Below are 21460 nucleotides of genomic sequence, written 5' to 3' on the forward strand. Positions count from 1 at the left end.
GCAGAAACTGAGACAGAGAAATTAAAAGATGTCCAAGGTCACTCAGGTGGTAAGGGGCAGAGTCAAGATTTAGACCCAGGCATTGTGACTCCAAAGCTGTTCTGGCTGCTGGCTTCATGAAGTTCTAGGGATCTTAGGAGTGACTGGGGTGTTGGGGGTGACTGTGCCAGGTAGAGAGGTTGGGATGGTGATGTAGGTGGGGGTGGCTGAGGTTTGTCACAGCTGCAGCAAGGGCCCCTGGCTGGGCAGCTCGTCCCCTCCCTTCGCAGGGCTCTCTCCCTGACTGTGCTGTCCTTCTAGGTGCCAAACCAGTGTGTGGAGGCTCCGGTATACCCGACTGCCCCAGTGTACAGCCCCGGCAAACAGGAATTCAAACCAAGAGGACCAAACCCCGCTGCCCCCATGACCAGCGCCACTGGGGGCACAGTGGCCACCTTTGACTCCCCACCGATGCTGAAGACCCGACGGGCTAAAGGTGCCAGGGGACTCCCGGAAGGTGGGCCGTCCCCAGCCTACCCGGGGCATCTTTCCTCAGCACTGGCCCATCCACAGGCTGCCTGGTGCTGGTCTTCCCTTTTGTGATGGTTAGAGTTAAGTTTGGCTGCATGTAATGGAAAATCCAAAATAACAGTGACTTCAAAATGATAGCATTTTCTTTCTCTCCTGCGTAAATTAAGGACAGAGGTAGACAGTCTGGGGATCGTGTGACTGCATGGTCACTTGGCACCCATGTTTCTTCTTTCTTTCTGGTTGCCATCCCTAGAGCATGGCATCCTTTATCAGAATGCCTCATTGTCTGCAATGGCTGCTGGACCTCCAGCCATCAATATTATATTCAGGCGGTAAGAAGAAGGAAGAAGGGAAGGATGAAAAGGGCATCTCCCAGCTTTCAGAAGTTCTATATGATACTTTTGGTTATATCTCACTGGTGAAAACTTAGTCACATGGCCATACCTAGCTGCAAAGGAAGCTGGGAAGTGTCTCTTTTGGCCAGAAACATTGATATTCTCACCATGGGATTTATGAGGAAGGAAGAAGGGGAGAATCAGGCAAGGAGCAGTATCTTCCCTGCTTTGGAGATGCTAAGTATGGGGTAGGAGGTGATGTCGGAAGCAGGGGGAAGATGTAGGGAGAGAAACTGAGAAGTTTTCAGTGGCTTTCCTCTCCCTCCCTCCCTCCCTTCCTTCCTTTCCTTCCACAAATATGTGTTGAGCATCTGTGTGCCAGGTTCCATGTCAGGCACTGGGGACCAGTATCTTGGTCTGTGATTTCTTCTGCCCTCAGTTATTCACAGTTTAATGGGAGCAACAGATGGAATAAATCAATATTTATGGGTTGCTCTAGGAAGGAGGTTAACAGGGTCTTGGATTGAGAATAATTAGGGAGAGGCTGGAAAATGATACGATCTATCAATGTAGGGAGGAGAAGGAAGCAGCCTTATAGGTATCTGCAGGGTAAGCATTCCAGGCAGGGAGGAACAGTAGGTGCAGAGGCCCTGAGCTGGGACCATGCTCGAGGTCTTTTAAAGTTGGCAAGGAGTCCACTGCAGCTGATGGAGAGAATTACCCAGTTGTCAGGACTTAGAGGATGCAGAGTGCCGTAGACCACAGAAGCAAGGTTGAATTTTACCCTGGGTTAAAGGGGAGCCTTTGAGGGATTTGTCTTGCTTTCCCAGCCAGAGCATGTCCTAGGCTTCTCTCCCCAGGCACTGGAAGGCCCTGTGCCTCTCCCCCTGCCTGTGCACGGGTGTAGGCTTCCTTGGCTGTGGGCTGTCTGGCCCCAGGTAAAGTGGCTAGAGGCTGTCCTTGGCACCCTCAGCTGTGCCCCCAGCCTCACTGTCCCCTCCTTCCTTTTGTCTTTCAGCTGCTGGGAAGCCAAAGGCTCAGAAACTCAAGTGCTCATATTGTGACAAATCATTCACCAAAAACTTTGACCTACAGCAGCACATACGAAGGTATGTAGGCATGGGGGGGGCGGGGGGGGGCTCTTGGGTATGCCTGGCTGGGGGGGCATCTGCAGTGGAAGCAAGACTCCCTTCTCAGCTCCTTAGTCCTGCTGTGGTCCCAGATCGGGATGGTTTTCTCTCTTCTCTCTCAGGAGCAGTGCAAGGGACCCGTGAAAGCTGTGGGGCCTGCCCACTGTGACGGGGCAGGTCAGAGAGGGGTGGTGTAGGGGAGGAAATGCACTGAACTGAGAGGGGCTTTGCCCCAGCCCTAGCCTCTCCACAAAGGGCTGATCTGCCAGGGCGACCTGCTCTGCAAATATAACTCTGAGCTGTCTGCTCACTCAGGACTAACCGTGATGCCTCTTGTCCCAAGAACTTTCAAGGAGCCACCTTGGGCCTCAGTTTTTGCTCTGTGAAATGCAAGGGTGGACTTGTTCATTGATCTCATGGAGTGAAATACATTGGGATATGAGATGATTTTAAGTGGTTTGTGGATATGGTATTGAAAAGTTCTGAAAGATGTAGGGAGAAAATGATTCTCTTTGCAATTTTAGTCCTTGGAGAGTCAACAGAGAAAGATCAATTTGGTGGCAGTCTGTCTTTAACACCTTTTGTATACTCGCTCATCTCCTATAACAGAGAGCAAGCAAGCCTCAGGTTCTAACCATGGCTGCTAACAACTCTCCAGACCAAGGTTTCTCAACCTTGGCACTGCTGGCATTTTGGGTTTTGGATCACATCGTTCTTTGCTGTGGCGACTGACCTGAGCATCGTAGAATGTTTAGCAGCATCCTTGACCTCTAACCACATGATGCCAGTAGCATTTCACCTCTCACAGCTGTGACAACCAAAAATGCCAAATGTCCCCTGAAGGGCAAAATTGACCTCGGCTGAGAACTGATTTACACTAGTGCTTTCCAGTAGAATTTTCTGTAGTGATAGAAATGCTCAAATTGGCACTGTCCAATGTGGCAGCTACTAACTATATATGGCTGGTGAGCACTTGCAATGTGGCTAGTGCGACTGAGGAACTAAATATTTAATTTGTTATTTTGGTTTTTTTTGAGTCTTACTCTGTTGCCCGGGTTAGAGTGCTATGGCGTCAGCCTAGCTCACAGCAACCTCAAACTCCTGGGCGCAAGTGATTCTCCTGTCTCAGCCTCCCGAGTAGCTGGGACTACAGGCGTGTGCTAGTGCGCCCAGCTAATTTTTCTACTTTTAGTAGAAACGGGGTTTCGCTCTTGCTCAGGCCGGTCTCACACTCCTGACCTCAAGTGATTCTCCCGCCTCAGCCTCCAGAGTGAGCAACTGTGCTGGACTAATTTTATTTTAATGAATTTAAATTTCAGTGGTCCCATGTGGCTTGTGTCCATCTTATTGGACAGTGCTGCTGTAGATCTTGCATTTTTTTTTGGTTACATTATGACAGGTGGTTTTCCATATTCAATAACAAAAGGGAGCTTCATTTTAATATTATTTTTAGTTTAAAAAAGTGAGTTGGTTTTAAAATCATAGTATAAGTGCTATGCTCTGTCAGCTAGGATGTTTTCTCCTTCAAATAACAGAAGTCCCATTACAATGGGTTTAAACAACTAGGAAATGTTTTCTTCCACAGTATGAGATGGTCAGAAGAAAGGACAGCTTCAGGGTTGATTGATTCAGCAGCTCACTAGTGTGATTAAGAGCCCAGGGTCTTCCCGTCTCTGGTCTGCCTGCCTCAGCAAGGGGGCTTGTTGTCCCCATGGTGTCAGAATAGTGGCCAGCAGCATCTGGATGTTCTTTGTGGGTCTTTCTGGTAGCTGTGAGCTCCTGGGCTGAGGCCATGTCCTTATTCCTGCATGAGGATGCTGACAAGCCTTGTCTCCCACAGCCACACTGGTGAGAAACCCTTCCAGTGCATTGCATGTGGCCGTGCCTTTGCCCAGAAGTCTAATGTCAAGAAACACATGCAGACTCACAAGGTATGGCCTCCAGGGCGCAGCGGTGGCACCGTTTCTCGCAACTCTGTGACTGTACAGGTCATGGCCCTGAACCCCAGCAGGCAAGAAGACGAGGAAAACACAGGTGGGTGAAAGTGATGAATGCCACTCTCTCTACTCCTCTCTTCTGCTTCTTTATAAGTTATGTTGCTAGCTGTGTGACCTTTGGCAACCTCCATGACCTCTCTGGGTTTCAGTCTACTTTAAGTAAAAAATAGGGGACAGGATGAAAGGAAGTATGACAAATATACATGTAAGCAGTACTCTAATACTATACTAGGCCGGGCGTGGTGGCCCACGCTTGTAATCCTAGCACTCTGGGAGGCCAAGGTGGGTGGATTGCTCGAGGTCAGGAGTTCAAAACCAGCCTGAGCAAGACCCTGTGTCTACTAAAAATAGAAAGAAATGAATTGACTAACTAAAAGTATATATACAAAAAATGAGCTGGGCATGGTGGCGCATGCCTGTAGTCCCAGCTACTGGGGAGGCTGAGGCAGGAGGATTGCTTGAGCCCAGGAGTTTGAAGTTGCTGTGAGCTAGGCTGACGCCACAGCACTCTAGCCAAGGCGACAGAGTGAGACTCCGTCTCAAAAAAAAAAAAAAAAAAAAAAATACTGTACCCATGGCAGACATCACTAATCAATACTGTACTCATGGCAGACATCACTAATCAATCACCTATCTTTTTCTTTTCTTTTCTTTTCTGAGCCTGGATTTCACCTCTGAATCTATTTTAATATATTGCTTCAGGCAGTCACTGTAGTTGGTCAGGGGTTGAAACCTATTTGACTTCTGTGGGCAGTTTGTCTCCAAAGCCCTTTCTACATTATGGGATTCTCATCTAAGCCATCACTGGGCCCTAAGCTAATGATCCTGTCACTGGTATTGGTTTAGTTTCTCTCTTGCATGGAGGTTAAGGACTTACTAGGTTTAGAGCAGTGCTGTCCAACAGAAATATACTATAAGCAACATATACAACTTAAAATTTTCTAGTAGCTACATTAAAAATAATTTTTTAAAAGATGAAATTAATTTTAATCATATATCTTATTTAACCTACTATATTATCATTTTAACATAATATAAAGAAATTATTAATGAGATTTTTTTTCTTTTTTATACTAAATTTTTAAAATCTAGTGTGTATTTACATTTATAGCACATATAGATTTGGACTGGCAAGCTCTCAGTAGCCACATGTGGCTCATGGCCACTGTATTGCACAGTGTAGGGCAGAGCCTAAGCCTTTCCCACGCAACCCCAAGGGTGCGCAGTGCCAGCCACATGCCACTAGTGAAGGGAGTGTTTTGCCAGGCAAGCAGTATGTGGCCACTTTTATCTGACCTCCCATCAGCACCTCCTGTCGGAACTAGCCCTACTGTGTGCCCTCTGGGTTCTTGAGAGCTCCTTAGAGAAGAAACCATTTCCTGTATTTATTTCAAAAGTCCTACAGTACCTGGCATCAAAGGTTCAACCATTTAGCAAATATTTATGGAGGGCTACCATGTACCAGGCCACTGGCTTTGCAGAGATGAGGTCAGAGACCCGTGACATCAAGGAGAGGGAAGAACAGTGCAGTGAGGGAAGGACAACAATACAAATTATTATAATTAGAACAAGGGTCTGGGGAGGCATCAAGAATATGACTGGGAGTGGTGTGCAGAATTTTTTTTTTTTTTGAGACAGAGTCTCACTTTGTTGCCCAGGCTAGAGTGAGTGCCGTGGTGTCAGCCTAGCTCACAGAAACCTCAAACTCCTGGGCTCAAGCAATCCTTCTGCCTCAGCCTCCCAAGTAGCTGGGACTACAGGCATGCACCACCATGCCCGGCTAATTTTTTCTATATATATTAGTTGGCCAATTAATTTCTTTCTATTTATAGTAGAGACAACGTCTCGCTCTTGCTCAGGTTGGTTTCGAACTCCTGAGCTCAAACAATCCGCCCGCCTCGGCCTCCCAGAGAGCTAGGATTACAGGCGTGAGCCACCGAGCCCGGCCTCGGTGTGCAGAATTTTTAACTACCATGGAAAGGTCTACAGTTTTCAAGAGAAAGGCTGGAGAGGGAAGGCTTGAGGAAGTAGCTGCTTCTCAATTAGAAAGCATTTCAGTATTTTAACATATGGAATGGCTGTATCAGTGCACACCAGCCCAATGTGAGTGCAGCACCTTAAGCACGGAGTCCAACACCAAGCAGGTGAACACAGAGGAGCACGTAGTATGTGTTCTGTGAGTCCTTCCCGAATGGTGTGCTCCTTGTCCCAGCTCTTCCCTGGCTCTTCCCAGTGACTTCCCTCCCTGACTTTCTCCATAGTGTTGGGCCAGCCCCTGCCGAGTGCGCCACAGCCCCAGGCCTTGCCCGCGACAGGCGAGGATGAGGGGGACAAGCTGGAGCTGAAGCAGGTGGTTCTCATCAACAGCTCCTACCTGTGCCAGTTCTGCCCCAGCAAGTTCAGCACCTACTTCCAGCTCAAGTCCCACATGACCCAGCATAAGAACGAGCAGGTAGGTGGGTGGTGTGGCAGGGGCCACCCCTCCCCAGGCGTGACTGTTGGCTGGTGCTGGGGTCTTGAATGCTGCCTGGAAAATGGCAGAAGTCAATCAGATCTCCTTCCACAGCTTCTTTCCTTAAGATAGATTCCTAGCAGGGGGGTGATGGAGTTAAGTTAGGTTACCCTTGGGACAAATCACAGAAAACCTTGACTCAAACTGGCTTAAATAATTAGGAAGTTTGTCATCTCACCTAACAAGAGATCTAAGATATGGCAGCTCCAGGCCTGAGACAATCAGCTGACTCAACCCAGCATCAAGGGTCTTTCTAGCTCTTTCCAGCTCTGGTCTCTGCCATCTCAGGTGTGGCCTTGTCTTCTACTGATGGCTCACCTGTGGTCCTGGGATGGTGGTCACTCTGTCTAGGCAGCATTCCAGACATAGTGTTATCCATGAGCAAAAAGGGGTTATCTTTTCCATGCCTTTTTTAGGAGCAAGGACATCTTTCCTAGAAGCACTCCATAGATCTCTTACTGGTCAGAGCCAGTGAATGTGCTCTATCATTTAGGAGTGCTTTATTATCCTGCAAATAGTAGAAAACTGGCTTAATAGTTAGAGTTTTGTTTCTTTCACATCAAGGAAGTCCATAAATAGGCAGCATTAGGCTTGCATAGCAGGTCAGGTATGTCATCATGGACTCAGGATTCTTCTGATTTTCTGTTCTGCCATCCTTAGCTTGTGGCAGTCATCTTCAAGGTTGCAGATTGGCTGCTATATCTCTATCCATTGCATCTGTATTCCAGTCAGGACAAATGTGAAAAGCAGAAGGAGTTTCTCCTAGGAAGCTTTCGCCTTTGCATTCTGGGAGTGATGCCATTACCAAAGACTACTGTCTACACGTCATTGGCTAGAAAGGAGTCACATGACTGACATAGATATAAGGGAGGGGGGGATCAAGTATTTTAACCAGACATTGCTAATCAGAGCAAACCAGGGTTCACTTTGTGGGGAACAAAGAGTATGTGATACTGTATAGGCAACAGGAGTGTATGCTACTTATCGAAGTATAATTTTCATTATGTTAAAAACATAATTCTCATACAAATGAGACTTGAACATGAATGAGTAAGACTGTTACTTTATTCAATAATGAGGGAACTGGAATGATGATAAACCTAGTTCAAAAGAGGATTTGAAACACTGATATGTGTACCTAGTAACCATCACTAAAAAAAAGGGGTACTGAAGTCAGATTGCTAAGTTAAATACAAATCTGCTTAATGTCCTACAGGACAGCAAAACCCATGACCGGGTTATCTTCTCTACCTGACAAAAGTCACTTCCACTGGATTAGGTTTTTGCAAGTTAACATTTAATTTTCTTGCATCCCAGAAAAGTGAGATGACACTAGGCCGGCTTGTTAGACAGCAATTCTCAAAGTGAGGTCCCCAGGGCAGCAGCGGCATCACCTGATCATTCCTTGTTAGGCACGCACATCTACAGGCCACCCAGACTGCTGAATCAGATACTCTGTGACTCTGACCCCGCTCAAGTTTGAGAGCAACTACTTCAGTATGACAGTGGAAGGACATGCTATCATCTTTTCACCGTATTTCCAGGTCTTGGATAATTTTTCTAAATATACCCAGGCCACACAGAGCCTGAGGGAAGTGTAATGGGGCCATCATGACTGGCTGAGAGGAGAGAACGCTCTAGTCAAAATAGAACCAGGGCTCTGGCAGCAGGGGAGTGGGGGGAACAGTGGTCAGGTCCTCCACCAGCAGTGTCCAAGGCCAATGCCACAGGTGTAGCTCTCCTTCCCCCCTCCCCCCGTCACTTGCCTTTTCCCTCAAGGTGTACAAGTGCGTGGTCAAGAGCTGTGCCCAGACGTTCCCAAAGCTCGACACATTTCTGGAGCACATCAAGAGCCACCAAGAGGAGCTGAGCTACCGCTGTCACCTCTGTGGCAAGGACTTCCCCTCGCTATACGACCTGGGTGTGCACCAGTACTCCCACAGCCTCCTGCCACAGCACAGCCCCAAGAAGGACAGCACTGTCTACAAGTACGTGCCCTCCTACTTCCCTCTCCCCAGGTGGGGGGTGGAGGGGCAGGGGCCCAGGGGGCTGTGGCCTTGGTGGTTCTGACTGCGCAGCACCAATGAGATGCCTCAGAAGGGACACTGAGGCTCCTGGCTGGGGTCCAGCCTGGCACAGTGCGTTCTGGGCCTTGGCACTGGTGGTGGAAAAGATGCTGGCTCTCCTTATATCATTATTACAACGTGTCTTGGCAGACACTTATCCTAAAAAAAAAAATCCTTACAAAGGAAAACCAATATTTCCTTGTTCATAGTGGAAAAAAGGTTTGAGGGTTTTTTTCCTAAACTAAAAAATTATGAAGATATTATTTTGTCTCATAATCTACAAAATTTAGGTTACAGTCAAAATAGTACACTGATTCTTAGAATGAAAAAAGAATGAGGCCGGGCGCTGTGGCTCACGCCTGTAATCCTAGCTCTTGGGAGGCCGAGGCGGGCGGATTGCTCAAGGTCAGGAGTTCAAAACCAGCCTGAGCAAGAGCGAGACCCCGTCTCTACTATAAATAGAAAGAAATTAATTGGCCAACTGATATATATATAAAAAATTAGCCGGGCATGGTGGCGCATGCCTGTAGTCCCAGCTACCCGGGAGGCTGAGGCAGAAGGATCACTCGAGCCCAGGAGTTTGAGGTTGCTGTGAGCTAGGACGCCACGGCACTCACTCTAGCCTGGGCAACAAAGCGAGACTCTGTCTCAAAAAAAAAAAAAAAAAAAAAAGAATGAACAATAACCTACTTGAAAGCAAAAATCATAATATTCATTTGTTTTAGAATCTATAAAATCTAGGTTAAAGTTGAAGTTATATGTTGATTCTTAGAATGAACGAGGAAGGAATCAAGTGTAGATTTTATTTGGAGTAATTTTTTCTGATAATCCTTTACATCACTTTAGTCTTCCATTATGGTTAGAAAGAGGGTCCCTTTGGCAGAAATGATGAAGGGCTTCCTCGGTTTTGCCACTTGCTTTTAATCTTTAGATCTTGAAATGATTCTCTTTGAAGGTATACAGCCTGTGATCATCCTTGTCGAGTTTCTTTCCCTTGATTACCTTCCTGTCCTTCTGCCAGGCCTTCCTTTGTCAATGGTGTTATCTGCAGACAGCCAATATCACTTTCATGACTCCATGAAGTCCTACGTTTTTGCCTTGCAGCCATTTTGTTGTGCATTTGTCCTGTGTCATGTGGGAGCAGCTGCCTCACAAGGCTTACACACACACGGTGGTGAAAGGCGAGAAGGGGTGTTTGTCTGGGGACTCCTTTTAGCTCATGGTGAATGTTTTCATGTTAGAATGGCTTTTGCTTCTTTGTACAAACTTTTGGCTGATGATTCTGTTAATAGGGCCCCCCCCCATAACTCCTGGGTGAGGCTGCTGGGGTACAGAGAAAAGTAATTCTGGGTACAGACCTTAAGCTTAGAATGCATGGAGTGCTCAGGGAGACAAGTGTATAAATAAATGCTCACCATATACTGTGATAAAATGCTATCATTTACATATATATAAGGTATAGAAGCATCACAATGGAAGGCAGGGAAGGGAAACTGTCCCAGGAGCAGTAAATATTTGAACTGGGTTTTGAAAGATGAATAGGAGTTTGCCAGGTAGACAATGGGTGGGATGGAGTGCATTGCTAACAGAGGAACAGCAAGTGTAGAAATATAAAATTAAATAGCGAGTGGTTTAGAATGATTGTTGTGTAGAGTGGAAGTGGGAAGGGAATGTTTAGATGGGGCCTGTGGGAGAAAGTGCGGCCAGGGCATGAAGGGCTGTGTGGAAATCACAAGAGTTTTGAGAAGTTGGCAGAGGGACTGGGACTCAAGAATTGGATGGTAGGGCAGCTTGTCCTGGGGAGACTGGGAAATGGGGCCAGAGAGGCAGGGAAGCCGGGCAAAGCTATAGCCAGTCAAGAAGCAGAGATTTCTAGGCAGTGATGAACAATTCCCATTTGTGCTTAGGGAGAATTTTCTTTTACTTTTGCCTTTCCAATGTGTGGATTATTTGAGCGTTCCTATGGCTGTGTGACTTTCTGGAGTGAGATGCCAAATAAAGGGAAGGGAGTACCTACTATGTGCCAAGCTCTGACTTAGGAACATTGATCCCTGCAATCATGGGAGGTTGGTGGTGTTCTTCCCATTTTGAAGATGAGGACACTGAGGCTCAAAGAGAAGCTCCACAAAGAGGAGCAGCAAAGAGGAGCTGCTGTCCTGGCTCGAGGAGGCAGGCTTGAGGTGGAATGGTGTCATGGATAATAATAAGGGTTCTGGAGCCACTTGCCTGTGCTTATCTCATCTTGACTATAAACCTTGGTGGATGACCTTGGGCAAGGTATTCAGCCACTATGAGCCTCAGTTTTCTCATCTGTGAAATGGAGATCACAATAGTGCCTACCCTATTGGACTATATATAAGAAGTCAGGTAAAATAAGGATGAGGCACTTAGACATGGTACCTTGGAGCATGTAGGTGCTCGATAAATGTGACTAGTGCAATTATTATTATTTGTATTATTTAGATAGAGGTTTGGCTGCACACAACAGAGACCCAAAATAACAGTGGCTCCACAGCATGAGAGTTGGTTTCTCTCTCACAGTAACATTTGAGCAGGTATGGTGGCTTCGTCATATTTTCAGAGGTTCAGGCCCTGTCATTCTAGTTCCTCAGTTTCCTGTGAGCCACATTCCCCAGCCTGCCTGAGGGGACCTTCCCAAACCTCTCAAGTGAATTTTTTGTGTGTAATATATCTTTACTATATTTTTAAATTTTTTCCTTTAGAAATAAGATTTATCAATTTTTTCCCTAATTGCAAAAGTCATTCATGCTCAATGCAGAGAAAAGGATGTTTTAAAAACTCACACAAAAACAAAAAAATAAAACACTGTCACCAAAGATCACCACTGTTAGCCTCTTGTTATATATCCTTTGGTATATATCTATAATACATATGTTTATAAATATGGGCACAGATATAAATATCACAGACTGTATTTGAGGTAGATGATCCCAAATACAGTCACTGAATTTGGTGAAAGTTCATTACACTATCTTCCTCTTGTGTGACGCCCACAGACTGAAACTTAATAGGATCACTCTACACTTGGTGTTATCACTTAAAACTTTTACACTTAAAAATGATAATGTAGGCATCTTTGCATTTCATCACCAACAGAACTGCCTTGTTCTTTTTTTTTTTTTTTTTTTTTTTTTTTTTTTTGAGACAGAGTCTCGCTTTGTTGCCCAGGCTAGAGTGAGTGCCGTGGCGTCAGCCTAGCTCACAGCAACCTCAAACTCCTGGGCTCCAGTGATCCTTCTGCCTCAGCCTCCCGGGTAGCTGGGACTACAGGCATGCGCCACCATGCCCGGCTAATTTTTTTTTTTTATATATATATCAGTTGGCCAATTAATTTCTTTCTATTTATAGTAGAGACGGGGTCTCGCTCTTGCTCAGGCTGGTTTTGAACTCCTGACCTTGAGCAATCCGCCCGCCTCGGCCTCCCAAGAGCTAGGATTACAGGCGTGAGCCACAGCGCCCGGCCTGCCTTGTTCTTTAAACAGCTACTTAGTGTCTCATTGTACATAGATGTGCTGTAATTTATATAAGTCATCCCCCATTGCTGAATAATGAGGTGATTTCCAGTTTGTCATTAGTATAAACAATGCAACAGGGAATAACTTTGGACATATATCTTTGCTTGTTTTCAAGTTTCTATAAGTGATTTTGCAGGTCAAAAATCAAAGGGGATTTTTAAAAAGATTAATTACCTGCTTGAAAAAATAATTGTTATATGCCTATGGTGTAATAGTTAAAAAATATGAAAGGGCCAGGTGCAGTAGCTCTTACAACTCTAGCACTCTGGGAGGCTGAGGCAGGAGACCAGCCTGACCTAGAGTGAGGCCCTGTCTCTACTAAAAATAGAAGAAATTAGCTGGCCGACTAAAAGTAGAAACAAAAATTTATCTGGGCGTGGTGGCATGCCTGTAGTCCCAGCTACTTGGGAGGCCGAAGCAGGAGGATCACTTGAGCCCAGGAGTTTGAGGTTATTGTGAGCTAGACCAACACTCGACACTCTAGCACAGGCAACAGAGTGAGACTCCATCTCAAAAAAGAAAAAAATATTTTCCCAAGTATTTTACCACATTTGCTTTATCATATTCTCAAGCATTTGATGGTAATTTGCAGACATCATGCCTCTTTACCCTTTGCCAACAGTATTTTCTAAAAGCAAGGATAACATTTGACAAAAGCACAGTACGCTGTAGTTACCAGCATTGGGAAGTTCCCATCAGTACAATTCTGTTATCTGCAGGCCTTATTCAAAATTTTCCAGTTGTTCCAATAACAACTTTATAGAAAAAGAAAAAAATTTTTTTTTGGCCAAGCTCCAATTCAGGGTCACATGTGGTAGTCATTTGTCATGTCTCTTTAATCTCATTTAAGCTGGAACAGTTCCTCATTCTGTCTTTGTCCTTCCTGACCTTGATGGTATTTCTGAAGAGCACAGACAAGTTATTTTGTAGAATGTCCTCGGTTTGGGTTTGACTTTGCCTGATTTTACCTCATGATTAGATCCGGGATATGCACTTTTGTCAGGAATATCACGAGTGGCACCGTGTCCTTCTCCGGGTATCCTATCAGGAGACATGTGATGTGGAATTGTCCCATTGCTGGTGACGTTACCTTGGATGACCTAGCGAAGGTGGGGTTTCTGGCGGGGAGTTTTCATTTTCCTGGCTGTTGCTAAACTACCTCCCACTCAAACCTGTGTCGCCCTCGTGCCACCCCACCCCCCACCCCCTGAAGCTTGTGAGATTCTGTCCTGTCCCATCTCACCAGCTGGTTAGGGCTCTGCCCTCCCGGTAGCTCTGTTCCCACCCCACCTCCTCTTTCTTGCCAGCTGGAGGCATTTAGCGGTGGTTTCAGGGTGTGGTCTGAGGGGGTCCCCCAGGACCACTGCAGGGGCCCTTGGCCCAGGTTTCCCATGGGCAGCAATGGTGTGTGACCCACAGGGCCCTCATTTCTGTTGTTGGTATCAATTGTCCACCTGTCTGTGACATTCCTCACCTGTATCTCATTGTCAATGGGTCCATTTTCTGGCAAATGTTTTCATGATGGGGCAATGATGGTATCTTTTCTTCCTTTGGAGTGGGTTGTGGCCTGAAACTGCTGTTTTGAAGGCATATAAGCCACAGCAACTTGAGAATAAAAACCATGTTTGTAGTGCTTTGCAGTTTTATGAGTTGTTTGGCACAGTTGTGTCCTTTGACTCTGTGACAATCTTAAGAAAGAACATGGGGCAGTTCCATTTGGAACTCATACCCCATTTTACAGATGAGAAAACTGAGAGGGTCAGAGATGGAAAGGAGCCAGGCCGGGATCCCTGTCTGTCGGACTCCTTCGAGTAACAGATTCTCACTGGTGCTTGGAGCATGTTGTGAACAGGAAAGATGTCCCTGCAGCAGGGACCACTTGCTTAGGGGGGAGACAGATAATAACTAATAAGCAAGTAACTAAAATCATTCAGGTAATAAGTGCTAAGAAGAAAATAGAGCTGGGTGACATAGTAGGGAGTGGCTGGGTGTGGGTGGTGGGGGACAACTTGAGATGAGTGGCTGAGGAGGGCTTCTTTGAGGAGATGACATTTGAGCAGAGACATGAAGGCTGAGATGGCGCTGCCCAGGGAAGACTTGGGGAAGAGCGTTTAGGTAACAGGTTCAGCAAGTGCAAAGGCCCTGAGGTGGGAATGAGCTTGTTGTGTTCAGGGTGCATCGAGGCGTACAGGGTGGCCAGAGCAGCGTGAGTAAGGTGGGGAGTGGAGAAAGATGACATCTGAGAGCAGAGAGTGGGGGTGAGGGCCTTCTAGGCCAAGGTGGAGCATCTTAAGCAAAGATTTTCTTTCTGTTTTTCTGAGACAGTCTTGGTCTGTCACCCAGGCTGGAGTGCAGTGGTATCATCATAGCTCACTGCAACCTCAAACTCCAGGGCTCAAGCTGTCCTCCACCCTGGCTTCCCAAAGTGCTGGGATTACAGGTGTGAACTACAGCGCCCAGCCTGATCTTCATTTTTAAAGGCTCCCTCTGGCTGCCCTGTGGAGAGCAGGCTTCAGGGGGCAGGAGGGGGCAGAGAGGCCAGTGAGGAGGCTACTGTATATCTCTGAGCAAGATATGGTTGTGGCTCAGACAAGGACAGAAGCAGTGGCCATGGGGAACAGTGGACACATTTGAGAGTGAATTAAATATAGGCTTTTGTGTCCTGATGTCAGCTTGGGGTCAGGAGGCTGGTTCCTTTGTCTGCTGGGGCTCCTCTCTCACCTCTCCTGCTCCTTCCCCCTTAGGTGTGTCAAATGTGTCAACAAATACTCCACCCCTGAAGCCCTGGAGCACCACCTGCAGACCACCACTCACAACTTCCCCTGCCTGCACTGCCAGAAGGTGGGTGCCACTGGCCATAGAGGGGCAAGGAGGTAGTAGGTGAACCCCTTGCCCTTCCCTTCTCCCCTCCTATCTCAGCACATGCAGGTCAGGCTCTAGGACATCTCCATTGATGACACTATCTCTTTGAAGAGTAAGAGCCCTGCTGCTTGTCCCAGCTGTCACACTCCAGGTGTGGCCATGAGGGGCTGCTGCTGAGACAGGCCAGGACAGGCCCATGTGGGCTGAGGCCTCTCCTGGGGCCAGGCCTAGCCTCTGAGCAGCTGCCTCCTAGCTTTCCAATGGGTTTTTTTTTTTGTTTTTTTTTTTGAGACAGAGTCTCGCTTTGTTGCCCAGGCTAGAGTGAGTGCCGTGGCGTCAGCCTAGCTCACAGCAACCTCAAACTCCTGGGCTCGAGTGATCCTTCTGCCTCAGCCTCCCGGGTAGCTGGGACTACAGGCATGCGCCACCATGCCCGGCTAATTTTTTATATATATATCAGTTGGCCAATTAATTTCTTTCTATTTATAGTAGAGACGGGGTCTCACTCTTGCTCAGGCTGGTTTCGAACTCCTGACCTTGAGCAATCCGCCCGCCTCGGCCTCCCAAGAGCTAGGATTACAGGCGTGAGCCACAGCGCCCGGCCTCCAATGGGTTTTTATCCTTGTTATTAGTGAGTCTGGAAGCCCCCACTGAAGTGTTCCTAATATATATCATCAAATATTCAGGAAGTGTTCCAATTTCCAGGTGTCTCGAAGGATCATCACTTTTGGAAAGTTTTTTTGAATCAGGTCTATACATTGCTATTGATTGATACAACATAAGTTTCTTTTCTTTCTTTTTTTTTTTTTTTTGAGACATAGTCTCAGCTCTGTTGCCCAAGCTAGAGTGCTGTGGCATCAGCCTAGCTCACAGCAACCTCAAACTCCTGGGCTCAAGTGATCCTCCTGCCTCAGCCTCCTGAGTAGCTGGGACTACAGGCATGCGCCACCATGCCCAGCTAATTTTTTCTATTTTTAGTAGAGATGGGGTTTTGCTTTTACTCAGGCTGGTGTCAAACTCCTGAGCTCAAGTGATCCTCCTATCTCGGCCTCCCAGAGTGCTGGGATTATAGGCGTGAGCCATTGCACCCAGCCCATAAATTTCTATTAATCTGCAGTTTCCTTGACCATTGCTCCATTTTTTTTCTTCCATTTGTTGAAAAAACTGAGCCATTGGTCCTGTGGAGTTTCCCACAGCCTGGATTTTGCTGGTTATATCCCCTTAGTATGTTTCACTTGCTTCTTCAATCTGTTCATTGTCTTACAACCTTACATGGCATGTTTTCCAGGACAGCCCTGGTTTCACTTTGGTCTTCTAGATGTTTCTAATTATATAGCCTAATTTTGAACTTGGAATTTGTGATCCAAGTAAAAGATATCATGAATTGAGCAAGAATCACTGTTCTGAGCATTTTGCCTGAATCAACTCATTTATCCTATTATTATCCCCATTTTACAGATGGAGAAACTGAGGCACAGAAAGATCAGCTAGGAAATGATGGGGCCAATAAGTAGTGGGGCAAGTAGGGTCTGTGCCCTTGACTTCTGCTCTACCAAATGAATGAATGAATGAATGGATTGGAAAGAGATTTTGGTTTCTGTGTTTCCTGCTTTTTATTACCTTTGCATTAATTTCTTTAGTTATCTGTCCATTTTCATTCATTCCTTTACTTGTTAGTCATTTGACTCAGGCCCTGTGCTGGGGAGTGAAAGCTCCGCTCTGCCCTCTTAGAGCTCCCGTGTAAGCAAAGCGTTGTCATCCAGTGGGTGAAATGCTGACCGGAAAGTGTGGGTGGACAGCGGCAGAATTTGCTTTGCCTAGCATGGCACCAAGGAGTCAGAGAAGGCTTCAGAGAAGCAGTGACACTGAGTTGGGTCTTGAAGTTGAGGTCAGAGTAAGAGAGAAAGGCCCTCTGGGTGGGAAGAACATCCTGGGCAGAAGCGCAGGCACATTTGAGCTGGACTCGTGGGTCAGCAGCGGGAGCCATGAAGTTCTAAGGGCCGAGTCTGACACTGTGGGCCCTCGCTTCTGCTAGGCAGAAGGGGAGGTGTCTCCACAGGGGCCGGGAACGACGGGCCTTTTGAGCTGAGCTCAGAGGATGGCAAGGGAAGAGGGGCCTGGTGAACCAGACTTGAAACCCACACTCTCTTCTTCCAGGTGTTTCCTTGTGAACGCTACCTGCGGCGTCACCTGCCCACCCACGGCAATGGGGGCAGGTTCAAGTGCCAGGTATGCAAGAAGTTCTTCCTGCGGAAGCACTACCTCAAACTGCACGCTCACATCCACTCAGGTGGGTGCCCTGCCCTCCACCAACTCCTGCCCAGCCCCCTTCCCTTCCCCTCCCTCTCCCCCTCTCCCTCAGACCGTTCCCCACGGGGCAGCTGTAACACACAAATGATCAGCACATTCCCTGCGCCAAACTTCTCAGTATTTTCTGTTTTGTCCTATTCAGTTTTAGTTTTTAAAATAACCACCAACAGGTTGTGACTTGTAGTTTACAGTTGGCAAAAATCCTCCTAATTCCCTTCTGCAAAAGTAACTGCTATTAGTGGTCTAGTCTGGGCTATTCTGGTTTAATTTTATATCTGTATAGCACACTTGCTTACTTTTATAAAAGTAGGCACATAATATAACGTACGTGCCCTTTTTTCTTATCAATATACCTTATTCTGTAACAGCACCTGCTTTTTCACAGCTGTATAGCGGTCTTCTGTGGACTTTTTGTCTGATATTTAGCCAGCTCTCTAGGGACGAACCCTTAAGTCATTTTTCAGCTATTAGTTTGCACACACAATGTAGTGTGGGTCCCTTGGTGAGCTTTTCGGAGTATATTTGTAGTGTATGTTCTTAGTGGAAATGCTGAGTTAAAATGAATGTGCAAGCCGGGCGTGGTGGCTCACGCCTGTAATCCTAGCACTCTGGGAGGCTGAGGCGGGCCGATTGCTCGAGGTCAGGAGTTCAAAACCAGCCTGAGCGAGACCCTGTCTCTACTAAAAATAGAAAGAAATTAATTGACCAACTAAAAATATATATACAAAAAATTAGCCGGGCATGGTGGTGCATGCCTGTAGTCCCAGCTACTTGGGAGGCTGAGGCAGGAGGATTGCTTGAGCCCAGGAGTTTGAGGTTGCTGTGAGCTAGGCTGACGCCACGGCACTCACTCTAGCCAGGGCAACAAAGGAGACTCTGTCTCAAAAAAAAATGAATGTGCAGCACTGCATTTCAGTTAGGGATGGTGAAAAGTTCTAGAGATGAATGATGGTGGTGGTTGCACAACAGTGCAAATGTACTTAATGCCACTGAACTGTACACTTAAAGATGGCTAAAAAGGTAAATTTTATATTACATATATTTTGGCACAATAAAAAAGAGGATGAGCGTGGTAGCTCACACCTGTTATCCCAACACTTTAGGAGGCAGAGGTGGGAGGATCACTTGAGACCAGGAGTTCAAGATCAGCTTGGGCAACATAGCAAGATCCCATCTCTACAAAAAACTTAAAAAATTAGCCAGGTGTGGTGGTGTGCGCCTGTAGTCCCAGCTACTCAGGAGGCTGAGGCAGGAGGATGGCTTGAGCCCAGGAGTTTGAGGTTGCAGCGAGCTATGATCAGGCCTGGCTTGCACTCTAGCCTGGGCGACAGATGAGAGACCCTATCTCTTAAAAAAAAAAGAAAGAAAAAGAAGTTAATTTTGGTAGATATTACCAAATTGCTCTCTTTATGGTTCTTAAAATTATTATTCAAAAGTAATATGTGCTTTTTTTAATTCTTTTTTTTTTCTTTGAGACAGAGTCTCACTCTGTTGCCCGGGCTAGAGTGCTGTGGCATCAGTATAGCTCACAGCAACCTCAAACTCCTGGGCTCAAGCAATCCTACTGCCTCAGCCTCCCGAGTAGCTGAGACTACAGGCATGCGCCATCATGCCCGGCTAATTTTTTGTATATATATTTTTAGTTGGTCAATTAATTTATTTATATTTTTAGTAGAGACGGGGTCTCGCTCAGGCTGGTTTTGAACTCCTGACCTCGAGCAATCCACCTGCCGCGGCCTCCCAGAGTGCTAGGATTACAGGTGTGAGCCACCACGCCTGGCCAAAAAAAGAAAAAAAAAAAAAGTAATATGTGCTTATAAACATGGGAGCACCATAAAAGTACATAGAGTAAAATGTTAAATTCCTCCTTCAAATCCTAATTGCTACTGCCAATTTGGTGTGTTTCCCTCCCCCACACCCTTCTCCCTGCAGGTTCAATATATATACAGACACACACGGCTAGGGCATTTGGTGGTGTGGGATTGTATTTTTTCTAACAAAAATGGGACTGTGTTAAGCTGTTCTACAGCTTTCTTTCTCTCCTGGCGATATGTCTGGGAGGTTTGTCCAGATCAGGAAACACAGATTGACCTTAATCTTTTTTTTTTTTTTTTTTTTTTTTTTTTTTTTTTTTTTAGACAGAGTCTCGCTTTGTTGCCCAAGCTAGAGTAAGTGCTGTGGCGTCAGCCTAGCTCACAGCAACCTCAAACTCCTGGGCTCAAGCAATCCTACTGCCTCAGCCTCCTGAGTAGCTGGGACTATAGGCATGTGCCACCATGCCCGGCCAATTTTTTCTATATATATTAGTTGGCCAATTAATTTCTTTCTATTTATAGTAGAGACAGGGTCTTGCTCTTGCTCAGGCTGGTTTCGAACTCCTGACCTCGAGCAATCCGCCCGCCTCGGCCTCCCAGAGTGCTAGGATTACAGGCATGAGCCACCGCGCCCGACTGACCTTAATCTTTTTAATGACTGCAGAGCATTCCATTGTAAGGACCAGAATTTCCAAATCAACTGGGTTGGCATTTTTCAAAAGTACCTTATTAATTCCAGAGGGAGAATAGACAGGAAATAATGGCAGGAAATTAATAACAGCCCAGGAACAGCCCTTTTCCAAAGGGCAGATTGTGACCAAAAGGAGCTTTGTAGGCAACTCCCTTGATTTCCTGTGGGCTCCTCAGGTAACCCCTGACACCCATTGGGTGACAGCTGCCCTTCCTCCCCCATACTCTTCCTTGTCCCCAGGTGGGTTTAGCAGTAGGGAGATCTGGGGTAGCTTAGGCGGGCTCTGGATCACACTGCCGGGCTGGAATCTTAGGTGTAGGCCACGAGCCAGTCAGTTCACCTCCCTGAACTTCAGTCTTCTCGTCTATAAAATGGGGGTAATGTTGGTATTACTACTTACCTCATGGTTTGTTGCAAGGGTTCCGTTAGATAAGGTGAGATTCCTCCTCCCCCATGGTGTGCCCCATTGCAGTAAATGCCACGACCGTCCACACTGCTCCTGAGGCTGCACGTCACACTCACCCTTGACTCCTCTCTTCTTCGTACACCCCACGGCCAATCCATGGGCAAGGGCTGCCCATTCCACTCTCCCAGTGGAGCCCGTCTAGACCACTTCCCTCTCTGTCGCACTGTCCTCCACCCTCACCCTTGTCGGTCTGTCCTCCACAGGCAGCCAGAGGGAGCCTGTTAAAACCTTGAGTCAGGCCGGGCGCGGTGGCTCACGCCTGTAATCCTAGCTCTCTGGGAGGCCGAGGCGGGCGGATTGCTCGAGGTGGGGAGTTCGAAACCAGCCTGAGCAAGAGCGAGACCCCGTCTCTACTATAAATAGAAAGAAACTAATTGGCCAACTAATATATATAGAAAAAATTAGCCGGGCATGGTGGCTCATGCCTGTAGTCCCAGCTACTTGGGAGGCTGAGGCAGAAGGATTGCTTGAGCCCAGGAGTTTGAGGTTGCTGTGAGCTAGGCTGACACCATGGCACTCACTCTAGCCTGGGCAACAAAGCGAGACTCTGTCTCAAAACAAAACAAAACAAAAAAAAAAACCCTTGAGTCAGATCCTCTCTCTCCTCTGCTCAGAGCCTCTCGTGACTTCCCATCTGGCTCAGAGTAAAAGCCGAAGTCCTTAGCTTGGCCTCCCAGGTCCTCCCAGTAGGTCCCGGCTGCCTCACTAACCTCATCTCCTGCCTTGTTCTCCCTCCACACCCTCTGTTCTGGCCACACTGGCCTCCCTGTTGTGCCTCAGACATCATCCGAGGTGCTCCTACCTTGGGGCGTTTGCGCTTGCTCTCCCTTCTGGGCTGGGACCCTCTCCCATGTCTCCACGTGGCCTGCTCCCTTGCAACTGCGGTCTCCCCTCACTGCTGACCACCCTATCTGCAACAGCCCCTCCTCTGCCTGGCAAAACAAAGTCATGCGGAATGAGCGAGGCTGTTTTCCCCCAGGCCACCTCCCTAGAGGAGCTGCTGCCCTGAGAGGCCCAGTGGGGACCCTGTGCTCCGCATTCGGACTCCTTATGGGACATTCACTCTCCCTGTCCGTCTCCTGCAGGTGAGAAGCCCTACAAGTGCTCAGTGTGCGAGTCTGCATTCAACCGCAAGGACAAACTGAAGAGACACATGCTGATCCACGAGCCCTTCAAGAAATACAAATGCCCCTTCTCGTGAGTAGAGACGGCCATGGAGGGGGACAGGGAG

General features: G+C 47.1%; 1 protein-coding gene across 4 annotated transcripts in view; it reads left to right on the forward strand.

Annotated features, from left to right (window-relative positions):
• Nucleotides 1-21460, forward strand: part of ZNF341 (zinc finger protein 341) — a 38209-nt gene that overhangs the window by 11485 nt on the left and 5264 nt on the right. For 3 of the 4 annotated variants that reach the window (XM_012754925.3, XM_076011038.1, XM_012754922.3), the window contains 8 exons: nt 301-496; nt 1864-1954; nt 3816-4009; nt 6234-6424; nt 8264-8472; nt 14831-14927; nt 17106-17238; nt 21315-21426. In XM_012754925.3, coding sequence (XP_012610379.2) covers nt 301-496; nt 1864-1954; nt 3816-4009; nt 6234-6424; nt 8264-8472; nt 14831-14927; nt 17106-17238; nt 21315-21426 — 1223 coding nt within the window. The remainder of the gene's footprint in view (nt 1-300; nt 497-1863; nt 1955-3815; nt 4010-6233; nt 6425-8263; nt 8473-14830; nt 14928-17105; nt 17239-21314; nt 21427-21460) is intronic. The other variant, XM_012754923.3, reaches the window with a different exon arrangement.

This window comes from Microcebus murinus, chromosome 16 (assembly GCF_040939455.1).
Source record: "Microcebus murinus isolate Inina chromosome 16, M.murinus_Inina_mat1.0, whole genome shotgun sequence".
Taxonomy (NCBI): domain Eukaryota; kingdom Metazoa; phylum Chordata; class Mammalia; order Primates; family Cheirogaleidae; genus Microcebus; species Microcebus murinus.